Source organism: Periplaneta americana, chromosome 2, assembly GCF_040183065.1.
Source record: "Periplaneta americana isolate PAMFEO1 chromosome 2, P.americana_PAMFEO1_priV1, whole genome shotgun sequence".
Lineage (NCBI taxonomy): Eukaryota > Metazoa > Arthropoda > Insecta > Blattodea > Blattidae > Periplaneta > Periplaneta americana.
In genome coordinates, this window is record NC_091118.1 from 196,646,679 (window position 1) to 196,660,164 (window position 13,486).

General features: G+C 34.0%; 2 protein-coding genes across 3 annotated transcripts in view; one reads left to right on the forward strand and one right to left on the reverse strand.

Moving 5' to 3' along the window:
• Positions 1-3,755, reverse strand: part of NAT1 (N-acetyltransferase 1) — a 65,612-nt gene extending 61,857 nt beyond the window's left edge. The window contains exon 1 of the mRNA XM_069819267.1: positions 3,680-3,755. The gene's annotated coding sequence lies outside the window, so the exon portion shown is untranslated. The remainder of the gene's footprint in view (positions 1-3,679) is intronic.
• Positions 3,756-3,964: 209 nt separating this feature from the next.
• On the forward strand, positions 3,965-9,791 carry Syx13 (syntaxin 13). 2 transcript variants are annotated; one of them, XM_069819275.1, is made up of 6 exons: positions 3,965-4,090; positions 4,293-4,524; positions 4,626-4,791; positions 5,045-5,315; positions 6,250-6,332; positions 8,589-9,791. In XM_069819275.1, the coding sequence occupies exons 2-6, from the start codon at positions 4,304-4,306 to the stop codon at positions 8,682-8,684; spliced, it is 837 nt and encodes a 278-aa protein (XP_069675376.1). In that variant the 5' UTR covers positions 3,965-4,090; positions 4,293-4,303; the 3' UTR covers positions 8,685-9,791. The 2 variants fall into 2 exon arrangements, with proteins under 2 accessions (XP_069675376.1, XP_069675377.1); XM_069819276.1 differs by having other exon boundaries at positions 3,966-4,037; positions 8,589-8,820.
• Positions 9,792-13,486: the final 3,695 nt, after the last annotated feature.

Sequence of the window (13,486 nt, forward strand, 5' to 3'; positions counted from 1 at the left end):
ACCATTACTCTACTAAGATTTACTTTGGTAAATGTTTTTCTTTCCGACACGAATTTATATACAATTTGAAGTAATTTATCCTACAATACCTTATTTGTGAAGAGGCATTCAAATAATTAAAAAAAAATTATAAGCATGTTTGCAGATTTAAGACTAATGTAATTTCAAAATATTTTCAAGGAGTGAAAAACGTACACATGTTAAAAAAAGAATTAACTTAGACAATTACAGGAAAAACTATGCAGACCTACTCTTCATTCTAACTGATGACAAAATGGGTGAAGGTTATTGCCAGTCTATTTATAAAAATATCTGTTGGCAGGCATAAACTCTGCGTGCCATTGAAAAGAAAATAAACATCAGCTGAGAAAATAAATAAACAAACCTTAAATATAAAAAAATTGTATCCTAACGTCAGAAACAAAACCACACCTTTTAGCTAGTTGTGATAAATTCAAAAGCATATTAAACTTGCAGCTTTAACAAGAGAGGGAAATAGACTAGTATCACAGTCTAGTATATAGTCACGAAGCTTGAGTTTTGAGGGTGCTAGGAACAATAGACTGTGCCGGTACTATTTCGCATTGTCTGTAATGAGGCGCTATTAGCGATCCTAGTGGTTAGCAACTATCTATGGATGCATATTTACTACATATTGAGCTTCGTGACTGTATATACTAGACTGTGCTAGTATCTAGATTACAGCCATGCATTCTGCTAACACAGGATATTGCAACACTGTTTTAATTGCCTATTATAAACATAGCTAGTTGTGGTAAATTCAAAAGCATATCAAACTTGCAGCTTTAACAAGAGTGGAGAAGATACTAGTATCAGAGTCTAGTATATACAGTCACGAAGCCTGACTTGTGAGGGTGCTAGGAACAATAGACTGTGCCGGTACTATTTCGCATTGTCTGTAATGAGGCGATATTAGCAATCCTAGTGGTTAGCAACTATCTATGGATGCATATTTACTACATATTGAGCTTCGTGACTGTATATACTAGACTGTGCTAGTATCTAGATTACAGCCATGCATTCTGCTAACACAGGATATTGCAACACTGTTTTAATTGCCTATTATAAACAATTTCAAGAAGTTTTATTACTAGTAAAACAAACAAGATTTCTCCTCTCACAACAGGAAAAAACAATTTTAACTGAAAACAACATGAACCATAAATCAAGCTTTTACATTTTAATAAACATCCATAAAATAATATTCTGAACAGGGAAGACCTAGTTCTTGCAAAAAACGATTCGACTCAAATTTCATTTCTTCAAACTTCTAATTGAATTATTCATTCCAATTTAACCACAACAAAATGACAAATGACAAGTACCAATTATTAGCATGAATTCTCAAGTTGATACTACAAAAATAGAAGTAAATGAACAGATAGGCACAATATATGAATATAATGAAGATTTTAAAACAGATAAGAATCGTCTCTCTATTATTCATTTTTTTTACCAACATACTAATAAAAATAAAATTGGTATTCTCCAGGAGAGCTACACTCAGGAGGCACGCGCATTCCTCGTGGAAGCCGGATCCGAACGAAAACTCGAACGTCCCAAACTAACCTCACTATATAATGTTAAACACGTGTTTTAGTTTGCAGCCACATATACTTTCAACATAAAAATCGTTTGATACTTATCTGTATATTCTAATACACTGCCGTAGCCGAACCTCCCGTACTTGTTACCAACATGACATGACAGATTCAGGACGAATTAGTATTGCGTACTGGACATCTAGAGTGTTATATTGGTAACAAGTGAGAGGGGCTACAACAGTTTCACCAATTTGATTATACAGAGAAGTATCACACGATTTTATGTTGAAAGGATTTGTGACTGCAAACTAAAACAGCATGTTATATATCTCACAGACGCCAATGAAGCAAAAGAACATTGTACCTTCTTCAGTGTAGCTTTTCTGCAGAATTACCAAAAAATATAATACTACCACCAATCTCAAGCTCTTAAGAACTCATGCACACAAATCTGCCAACTTCATGAACTTATTTGATCAATTTTAACGGCTCAATTTTGCCTTAGAATTCTGCTATCCTAATAATACATACAACAACCAATGAAGTGTGTATTACATTCAGCACACGAGTTATATTACAATTGTAGATCGGCATCCTAGCGTAATACAGTAATAACTCATAATTAGCAATAATAAAGCCTACTCTCTAAAGAGATCTATAGCTTCTCGACCAAACCAAGTCTCCCATTAACTATTTTAGGAAAATTTCTCTTATATTGTAACGCTTGACTTAACCCTGTGCCCATACTAACAATGTACCGGTATGTATCTCTACAGTCACGATTCCCACACTCATTGTCCGACGCTATCTGATCTTTATGAGTCACTTTCTCAAGGTAAGTCTAATATTTTTTAATCTTACATAAGTAGGTCTACGATATTAAAAAAAAAAAAATTAGGCCTACACCAGCGACAAAGAAAATCGCATGGCTTAGTAAGAACTTGCCTCTTGATGTTTCATATTATTACAAGTAGCTACTCAGCAATGCAAATCCTAGTCGCCTTTAGCGAATCCGCCAGGGATTTCCCCCGTCATAATGAGTTATAGCAGAGTCTCATTTTCAAGGAGGAAAATACATTTAAAAACACATGCCACTCCTATGTTACGTATATCGCACAGCAGCCACAAAACGGAAGAAATGAACAATATCCTGACCATGATACAGACTTTGCATAGAAAGTCGTATACTGTAGAATTATACAATACCTCAACTACCCGAACTTACAAGGCAATATTACAAAAATTAGGTGATGTACCGTACTTCCCAATAAAAAGAAAAACGTCAGATGCTTATAGAAACTGAAAGAGGTTGACTCAAATGTGAAGTGTTTATGAATCACAGACCCGAGGAAGTTTTTTATGAAACTGAATTGTAACCAGTTCCCCGAAATACGAAATTCATAATTATTTTCGTCGTAGCCATTTATTTACAAACTATATACAACAGCCGAGTAATTTCCTATCCACGTGATGTCAATACACTAATATTCTCATTTCGCTCGTTAGTTTTACATTGTTCTTATATAAGAATAATTTTTCAGAAACCCATTTTTTTTTATTCTCGGTTTTAGATATTTGTTAATTTAAACTAGATACATTTTTGAAAAACCCAATGATTATGCCTTTAAACTACCCAGTTACAACGGAACAAAACCACAAATAAAATAAATTTTAACACAAGCTGCTCTTCCAGTGAGGTCATACACGACAGAACTCTCAACATAAATGAATGACCTTCCACTATGCAGACATCATGGTTGCTTCAACAAAGAAACTAATCATATAATAAAACAAAATATGAACCTACGTTCAATATTAAAAGCTATCACGAATTACTAAATTACACAGTTAATTGAAGTGCGAAAATTGTGTACTTAAATGCAAGAATACCACACCTAATAAAAACCCCACATGAAGAAGAGAGAGCAAAAAGGTAGCCATTCCCAAACTTGCGAAATAAAGCATTATTTCGCGCTATATTTTACATCCCAAATCACAATAAACAAAATCTACATCTATTTATATTTAATTAACACAATAAAAATTAAAATATACCTAAAGATAAAGTAATTAATAACTAAATTGCACAAGAAATCTCAACACGATATACTTACAGACCAACGGCTGTACTCGTGAAGGCTATTGCAATTAATCGGGTTTCTTCGGGAAGTTCCGCTATTAAAGTCAAAATACCGCTCTAATGAACATAAAAGCTTTTAAAAGCTTAATAATAAAAGTAAGGTGTTACAGTAAGAGATACATGACATACTTACGAATTATAATGCTTCTTATAAGAAACTCAATCATATGAATTTATTCTAGAATAAATCACATTCTTAGCGGAAAAGTTGATAGACTTCAATATACTAGTTTCTGAAAAGAAAAGATTGCATTAGTACCAATACTTCTCGTCAGATAGCAACCAAATCGTCAAATCCAAAATGACGGGAATATATTGAAAGGTGTAGAAAAGTAATGTTAGAATTGTATTTTCATTTAATAAGTACTAAACCATTTGAAATCAGGTTATTATTTATTTATTTATACATGATATGTCTGCCTTAATCAAATTACACACTAAGAATTGTTTCGACATTTAAAAATGTTACCGGGTTGAGTGCTGGGAATTTAATACATTTATAATTTTATTGTTGCCATCAGTGAACCTTGACATCAATTATACGAACAGGAAGACAATTCTCTGGTAATCATTTCTTTTGTTAATAGGCTCATCAGAAATGTCGCGAGGATTTGAACCGCAGAAAAATTACGGGGCGATTGGCAATAGCGTCCCAAATGTTGGATATGCTGGCCTTCAATTTAGTCCAACAGAATTGTATAATTTGAGTGAAAACATTACGACGAACATAAACACCATTATAAGAAGTTGGAAAACTTTAGAACAAGCACTTAAGAACATAGGAACTGACAGAGATAACCAAGGACTGAGAGATAAAGTGTAAGAATTGCATTACTTATTTTCTTTTGCTATGTCATTTAGAATAACCAGAGATATGACAATATTTACTAATCTGTCATCTTTATTTCCTTCCATGAAAGGCATGTAACACAACTGAGCTGTAACCAAATAGTATCTCAGACAGCTAAAGATCTTCAGCGATTGACAGTAGTAGTTCGAAAAGGTGATAAACAACAAAAACTCCAGGCTGAGAAATTGACCAGCGACTTCAAAGATGCAGTACAATGTTACAGCAGGCTCCAGAAGGTATCACTAAGCATGGAATTTAGCTTAATCGCTTTACTATTTCTTTTTAACGCTTTGGGATTGTAATGCGTTAATTCAGGGATCTGTAGGCCTAAGTGTTTTTGCAATATTCACTCAAAGGCTGCTGAATTTGAATTTTACTATGAACATTATGTTTTGTATCTTTTCACTTTAGTCTTATATTCTTTTAATTCAATTTACTCTCAGTAGTTTTGTTGGGAAGATGTGGTGATAGTAGGTTTTGTTTCTCTAGCAAGTTGCAGATAAGATGAAAATACGTTTAATGTCAAGGCAGACATCAAATACAGTAAGCGAATACAATGATGATGACGACCAGCAGAGACTTATCGAAGAAGCAGAGCGACTTGAAGCTCAGAAAACACTGCAACGGGAATTGGAATTTGAACAGGAGATGCTTATAGAGCGAGAACAGAGGATAAGGCAGATCGAGGGAGATATCTTGGACGTCAATGAAATTATGCGAGAGCTTGGTGCTATGGTACATGAGCAGGGTGATACCATTAGTAAGTGTCGATATACGGTATAGTAGCCCAGTTGTGGAATACGTTAATAAATTTGCAGTTCAGAACAAGCATGTGAAGAATATATTCTGAACAACCTCGTAGAAATGTTTCTTTTACTCTTGAGTAATTTGTGCAAATAAAAATGAACTCGGAATGACACTGCACACATTCTTCTTAGGAATTGTCATAAGTACAGCTTGATTCAGGGATTTTGGCCCTTGCAAAAAGTAGATAGACTAAGAGCTAGTTGTTCGTCACTACTGGCATAGAGGCATAACACCTAACACTTCCTCTTATCATGTTACGGTACACTCCATCTTAAAAAACAGCATTCTTCCACATGTCCCATTACTAACTACTACGTCTCTTGACTAAACATTGTCATGACGACTTACATTTTTTTGACATGAGTGTCCCTCAGCTTCGAGCATAGATATTATTTTCATTCTTTCTCTCTCTCGCCTTTTCCCCCTCTTATGCACGTTTGTGATTAAATTTCTTTCTTATGACGCAACACACAGGTCGCCCATTAGCCAAACAAGCAAGAACAGGGGTCAGTAACATTGAATCGAGCTGTACAGCTCAGTTTGTATTTTGTATGTTGGAGCTTATCCACATATATTAACTTCAAAAAAAGAAAACGATAACATATTGTAAGCATAAATTTGTAACATCCTCCTGAGTCCCGAGACATTTGTTGCTTATGTTTAAAGTTCAATATAATTCTACACTTCGAAAAAAAAGTCACTGAGGTGAGGAAAAATGCTGAAAAAATTCTGCAGATTACAGTTAGGACAGAAATGTACTTAGATATATTATACTATACTTCGGCTCTCTGCACATCTTATATCATAATCATTTATGAAGTATGGTATAGTATACTATACTCTCAGGACTTAGAAGTTTAATAGCAATTATTTCGTCATCATTACAGATTCCATTGAGAATAACATTGAAAATGTCCACGGAAATGTGGAACTTGGTCAGCAAGAACTACAGAAAGCTGCGGAATATCAGGTAGAGAAATGTTTTATTATATTGTTATATAATATAATTAGGAACATTAAATCCAGACGTTTGAGATGGACAGGGCATGTAGCACGTATGAACGAATCCAGAAATACATGTAGAATGTTAGTTTGGAGACTGGAGGGAAAAAGATCTTTGGGGAGGCCAAGACGTAAATGGGAGGATATTAAAATGGATTTGAGGGGAAGTGGGATATGATAGAGACTGGATTAATCTTGCACGGGATAGGGACTGATGGCGGGCTTATGTGAAGGTGGCAATGAACCTCCTGGTTCCTTAAAAGCCATAAGTAAGTATATTGTTATACATGTTCCTTTCCAATATAGGCCCTAGTTCCAGATTTACAAGCATTTGCTCTTTTTTTATTCACGAACTTGTTTTTAAATTAACAATTCATTTTTATATTTCATTGTGCCTAGTGAATTATTAAATAAGTATATAACAAATTTTCAATCTTAAGACATATCAACTTGCAAATGTTTATTTGCTATTTAATAAGATATATGAACGTTTTCGCCGTTTGGGGCATCTTCAGATTATATGTTTCTGTTATATCTGAAGATGCCCCAAACGGCAAAAACGTTCATATATCTTATTAAATAGCAAATAAACATTTGCAAGTTGATATGTCTTAAGATTGAAAATTTATTATATACTTATTTGTTTTTAAATGTTTAAATTAAATTACAGTAGTGTTTCCATATGTCCTGGATTTTCTATGACTACCAGAATTGAGGTCTTCATTCCGAAAATATTTCTCAGGAGCATAAATGTCCTGGTTTTCAGCAAACAAGGAAGAGAAGAAAAATGTATGCATTGGAAGGAGAAAGGAACTGGCCACCTACTCCATTATCTCTTGGCCTAGTTGCCTCATAAGTGGTGCCTTCAGACCTGTTTTCGGAAAGTTGACTAAACAACAATGCTTTACATTTTGTTTTTACCTAATAAAAACTGAAGAAGTCATTTAAACAGAAACCATCACAATCGTATCTCAAAGACGAAAAATCAATTCCAGAATAATTTGAACCAATGGAATTGTAGTATGAGGGGGATCCAGGAAATAACAACCGTTTTGTTGTAATAATTAAAAAAATATATATTTATTTGAAAAAACAAAGTCTGTTACATAACTAAAGCTTCCTTTACTTCTCTACATAATCACCACCTACATTTAAACATTTGTCGTATCTGTTCACTAGCTTTAGAATTCCCGTGTTATACTCCTCTGCCGCCAGTTCATTAAGCCAGGTGTTCACTGTCTTCTTCAACTCATCACTTCCAAACGATCCCAAAAGACAGTAGCCATGACTTTTTGTGTTGAGAGAGTCTGTTTGAATTTTCTCGGTTTCTTGGGTGATGAGGGATGATGCCACTGACGTGATTGGCACTTGGTCTCTGGGGTGTTGTGGGACACCCAGGTCTCATCACCAGCCACAATTTGATCAAGAAAGGCGTCTACATCTGTGTGATATCGCATCAAGAATGTCAATGCTGAGGCCATTCTCTGAGTTTTGTGTTGATCACTTAGTTGCTGTGGAACCCATCGTGCACAGATTTTGTGGTAGCCAAGATATTGCGACACAATTTCACCAAGCAAAGAACGAGAAATGTCAGGAAAGGCAATATGCAATTCGTCGAGTGATATGCGCCTGTCTTGCAAGATTCTGTCGTTCACTTTAGTCTTCAGGTCTTCTGTGATGAGTGATGGGCGTCCGGGTCGAGTTTCATCATGGACATTTGTTCGCCCATTGTTGAACATTTCGCACCATTTTCTCACATTTCTTTCATTCATTACAGTATCACCATACACTTGTTTCAAATGTCGGGCATTCAAAAATCGAATCACACTCCTCACCTCACAGTCGGCGAGATTATCAATCACGTCGTTCATTTTGAAGTAACACAAAATGCACAATGGCGACTTGTTGCAACCAGTACTCACAAGATTATGAGAACACATGTTAAGGAAGCCAGTTGACCTTCAAACAAGGAAGGGGAGTCAGCTGTGCGGCGGGTATGCGCGAACGGTCGTTATTTCCTGGATCACCCTCGTACATTGCTGAAGTATTTGAATAAAATAAGCTCTACATGTGTTTTACTTTTTTAAACTCGTCTGTCAAAAGGCCAAATTACCAGTTTCGTTTAATGTTGACAACTGTGGTATTCCTAACTACCATATTTATAAGAAACTGTTCCTTCATAAAATAAACGAAACAGTTAATTCTGTGTTACCTTTTCTTATAGATCAAGCATCGCAAGAAAATGTGCTTTCTGATTGCTGTGGCAGTTATCATTGGAATTGTGCTCACCATAATCATCGTGGTGGAACTCAAGAGGTAGCAGATTACATCTGGCGAGGTCATCAGCATGGGCCTATTGTCTTCAATGTATTAATTTCGTATGGAATCAAGACACAATGTGATATAGCAATGAGAGTTTTGTTGTTCTATTCAATTACTGGAAGATCCACGTGCCATGGCAGTTGCTTATAAAGTATAGCTGATGCTTTTTATGTACCTTGCTAGTTTGTAAGACTGAGAGCCAATGAGATTCTTGCCGTATTGAACATATGATGTGCGAATGTCAATGAGCATGAACATAGAGTTGGATTGCTGGCTAGAGTGTTTATAATTTCCACAAGATTATCACAAAGGAAATACATTTTATTTTAATTAGTCCCTTAGCACCAAAGAGATTCAGGCCTCTGTTACTAGCATTGAGAATGCAGTTTAAAATGTTATGCAATATCTAGTTTTATCAAAGAGTTAAAGAAAATTTGAAGTGTCATGGGCATTAATTTTTTAACAACTTCAATTGAGAAATAAAATTCTTGCATGTACCATTTTTTATTGTTGCAAATTATCTTCAGATACGAGATTAAATAAATTACTAATATTTTTCTTAGTGTTTTATTTTCAAAATAAACTTCAATTGCTGGAAAGCAATGTAAAAAATCTCATACTGAGAGTAAAGAATGCTATATATAGATAAATATATCCTATTTCTGGGGAAAACCTTTGTATAGATATTGTCTCATTGTAAAGAGATATTCGAAAATAGGATAAAAATTGTGCAAAGCATGAAGATGGGAGTATAAATTTCTTATAAATATTCATAATAGAGTTTTAATATGCTAGGTTTAATACAGTTAAAGATGGTGTAGTTAGAAAGCTAGAAAAATACTTGCCACTCCCAGAATTAGTCACCACACTCTCAGATCTGTTGCTGCCTTCATAAATCAGAGCCACACGAAAAACTCTAGTTCTTCCATTTCATGTTACACAACAGAATGGAACTGAAAAGATGCTTTGAACAAAGAATAAATATTAGATCTTTCGGGCAATAACCTGTATGGTCTTACAAATAAGGAACTGTATTTGGCAAGAATTAGATTTATTTTATGTACTGTTAACGAACAATAGAAAGTCACTGTCATAATTATTTGAATTTCACGTGTATGATGATTAGTCCAACTCTCTGGTTATGTATAGGAGAGACCAAAATATATCCCACAAGTGTCACAGAAGTCTTCCTACTACACATCTGCATTTTGTTAAGTTACAATATATAGTATTTGTAACGTACACGCACTTTATTTTATCCATGTACTTGCACAGTAGGTTGGTAACCCTTCCTGTGTCTGCTCTATACTACACAGTGCAGCTGCCACACATTCAAACTTTAAAATATAGTCTTTCTGCACAGACACTTTTTGACACATGATTAGCCATGGTCAGTGGATGGGTTTGAAAATCAATGTAAAGCTTTGTACCCCAAAACTATTTTTGAAAAACATTTTTCAACATTTTGACACAATTGCTTATTGTTAAGAGCTTCTTATTTGTTTAACCCTTCCCATGTTATCTCGTCCCCACCCCCCCAAATAATTTACTGTTACATATATTTTTGCAGACAAAACATGGAAAATCTATATATAGTATTATGCAAGGATGTGTTTAACTAGGTATTAAAAAAAATTGTATTCAAAAACAGTGTACATTAAAGTGTTTTAAAAATAAAAGTTCAGTATTATAAATAACAAAAATATTAATACATAATATGGAACTCCCCATCCACACTCTATTGGATATTCAGAAAAAGAAGTACTGGTATTATACAGGATATCCCATTATTGTGTACTTTAGACATATGCATCAAGTTACACACCAAAAAACAATGTCATATGAACTAATTGTTTAAACGGCTTAGTTCCATAATTCCTCACAATAGAAGACGACAAGAATTATAATAGGGAACATATTGACACGAGTTATTTTGAGGAAGCGCAATTGAATTCATGTGCTGCTGGTATGTATGCTGCAAATTATCGCAAACATTTGTACATGAAATTTCCAGGATGGTGGATTGAGAGGAATGGACCTGTTCTGTGGCCGGCAAGATCACCTGATCTCACACATTGCGATTTTTAGTTATTTGGTCATCTAAAGGCTGTCATGTATATTGGAAGTCATCCCCCACAATACCACTTGTGGCAGTCAGTTGTGGAAATGTGTGCTAGGATTCGGAACTCTCCTTCCTTCTTCCAAAATCAAAACATTTGTGGCAAAGATAGGCACACCTATGCTTGAATTGTAATGGTGAACCTTCTGAACACCTGATATGACACGACAAACATTTACATGGTAGGAACGACATCTTTCATTGCTTTTTTTGTCTGTTATATCTCTGTAACTAAGTTGTATAGAAAATTAGTTCATATGACATTTTTTTGTTTTCAAATGAATAATACTGTGTACATGTTTAAGGTACACAATAACAGGACACACTGTACATAGAATGATTCACGTTGTTTGACCTGCAGAGCTTATTCTTGAGTTCATTTTGGGGAAAAAAGTCCAGTTCTAAGTAATTAATGCAGCTATTTCTCATTTTAATAAATACATCACGTTGATTCAAGGTTCTGTAGATCAAGTCAGAAGAAATAACATTCTGCTGTTGTTGCACTTCCACGTAATGCTCTTAAACAATCACAATGTGATCTATAAGTATCTGTCATACCAGTAGCGACATCATAATGTGCACCTTCAATTATTTCCAAGAATATAGGCCTAAATGATTCTTCACATAGTGCTGCAGTAAGGTGGAAAGTGAAATTAAAAATCTTTACAAATAATAATAATAATAATAATAATAATAATAATAATAATAATAATAATGTTTCATTTTCGCTGGCAGAGTTAAGGCCATAAGGCCTTCTCTTCCACTCAACCAGCCTTAATCAACACCATACATATTTAAATTACAAATATTTACACTACACTTAAAAGGTTCTCCAGCTATATTCTTCAGTTAATTTTTAAAGTTTTAAAGTCTAGTAGACTACATATTTATTTAAATTTAGATAAACCTATAAGGTAAAGTAGTAACTTAATTTATGAGCTAATTTAATTCAATCAATTATAATTAATTTAAGATTTGAGTTAGCTAATAAAATGATGAAAATTAATTTAATATAAGCTTACTAGGACTATGTTACAGGGAGAAAAAAAAAAAATATATATATATATATATATATATATATATAAATCTAAAATATATTTCTATAATGAGAATATTAATGTAATTGTCATTGGAGGTTTTGTAAATCTATTCAGAGAAATTAATGATAATAATAAGAATGGACAAATGTTAGTTTCATTATAGGTAACAAATATTAATCAGCAATTAATCTGTTAAGTAAGAATTTATGTAATTTTGACCTAAATGAAGTTTTGTCCAACAACCCCTTACATCACTCCGAAGCGAGTTCCAATTTCTAGCAACTGAAACTGTATAAGATGAAGAATATAAAGATGTCTTGTGGTAGGGTATAATGAGTAAATTGTTATGATGAGATCTTGTACTTAGCTAATGCTATGCAGATAAATTTTGAAAACGAGAAGCCAAATAGATTGGGGTAGCGGTGCGCAGAACGTTTTTCACCGCGATAATCTAAGTCCATTCATTCAGTGTTCTGTCCAAGGGCAGGTCTTTCACTGCAGCTTTCTCTAATCTTTCCCATTTTCTGTCTTCCTTTTTGTCTCCTCATATGATCCATATATCCTAATGTCGTCTATCATCTGATATCTTCTTCTGCCTCGAACTTTTCTCCCATTCACCATTCCTTCCAGTGCATCCTTCAGTAGGCAGTTTCTTCTCAGCCAGTGACCCAGCCAATTCTTTTTCCTCTTTCTAATCAGTTTCAGCATCATTCTTCATCAGATAAAAATTCTCTGCCAGATAAAATAATATATTTTTACAGAATAAAATGGACAAAAATTGTATGTAACTTCAAGAAAGTCTCATAATTTTCTGTTTTGTAAATATGCACTTGTCACTTCATGAAATGACACTCTTACAGGCTTGTGTTCTGGAATTACACATTGTTTCTTAGTTAATACAATTACTCTTTTCTTAAGATTCAAATTACTGTAATGCGATAATTATTTAAAACTGAACCCATTTTCACATGAACTTGTTACTCGAATAACACCAAGAATAAGCTCCATATGACCAAGTGCAACTTAGTAAATTAACCTGCAGGATTATAAAAAGAAACTCGAAATTAATTCCTATAATTTAATTCTAAAAGTGTACATTTAAGATAAATACTTCTTATATTCAAAGATAAACCACACATGTTAGGCCAATTATACAGTGTTCATAGATTTGATAAGAAATGTAAAAAATTATATATTACAGTTATATGAACACTAATATTTCTTACTTCGGGTTACAATTACGTACACTATGAAAGTTCCTGTTATAATAATCCATTCCTGAAAACGAATTATATTATTGACATGGGAAGGGTTAAAATCATGCGACATTTTTAAAAATAGTGACAAGGGAAGGGTTGATGTTTTTTAAGTAGTTTTCTGACACTTTGTACCACTAGATGTGTATATGTATATATTATAGATGCCAGTCATGCTGCCCTTAATTGAAAGTTTTATATAAATGAAATGGAATTGTAAGGGTGGAATATAGTACATTTGCAAATTTGACACAGCAAGGCAAAAAAGAAAATGGAGTAGGGAACATAATTCTTACACTGCCAGATGTGTAAAATGACTGGTTTGCATTTGTGAGCCGACCTCTCCTCTGTGTATACAGTCTTACAGCCTCATTTCTGCCTGTTA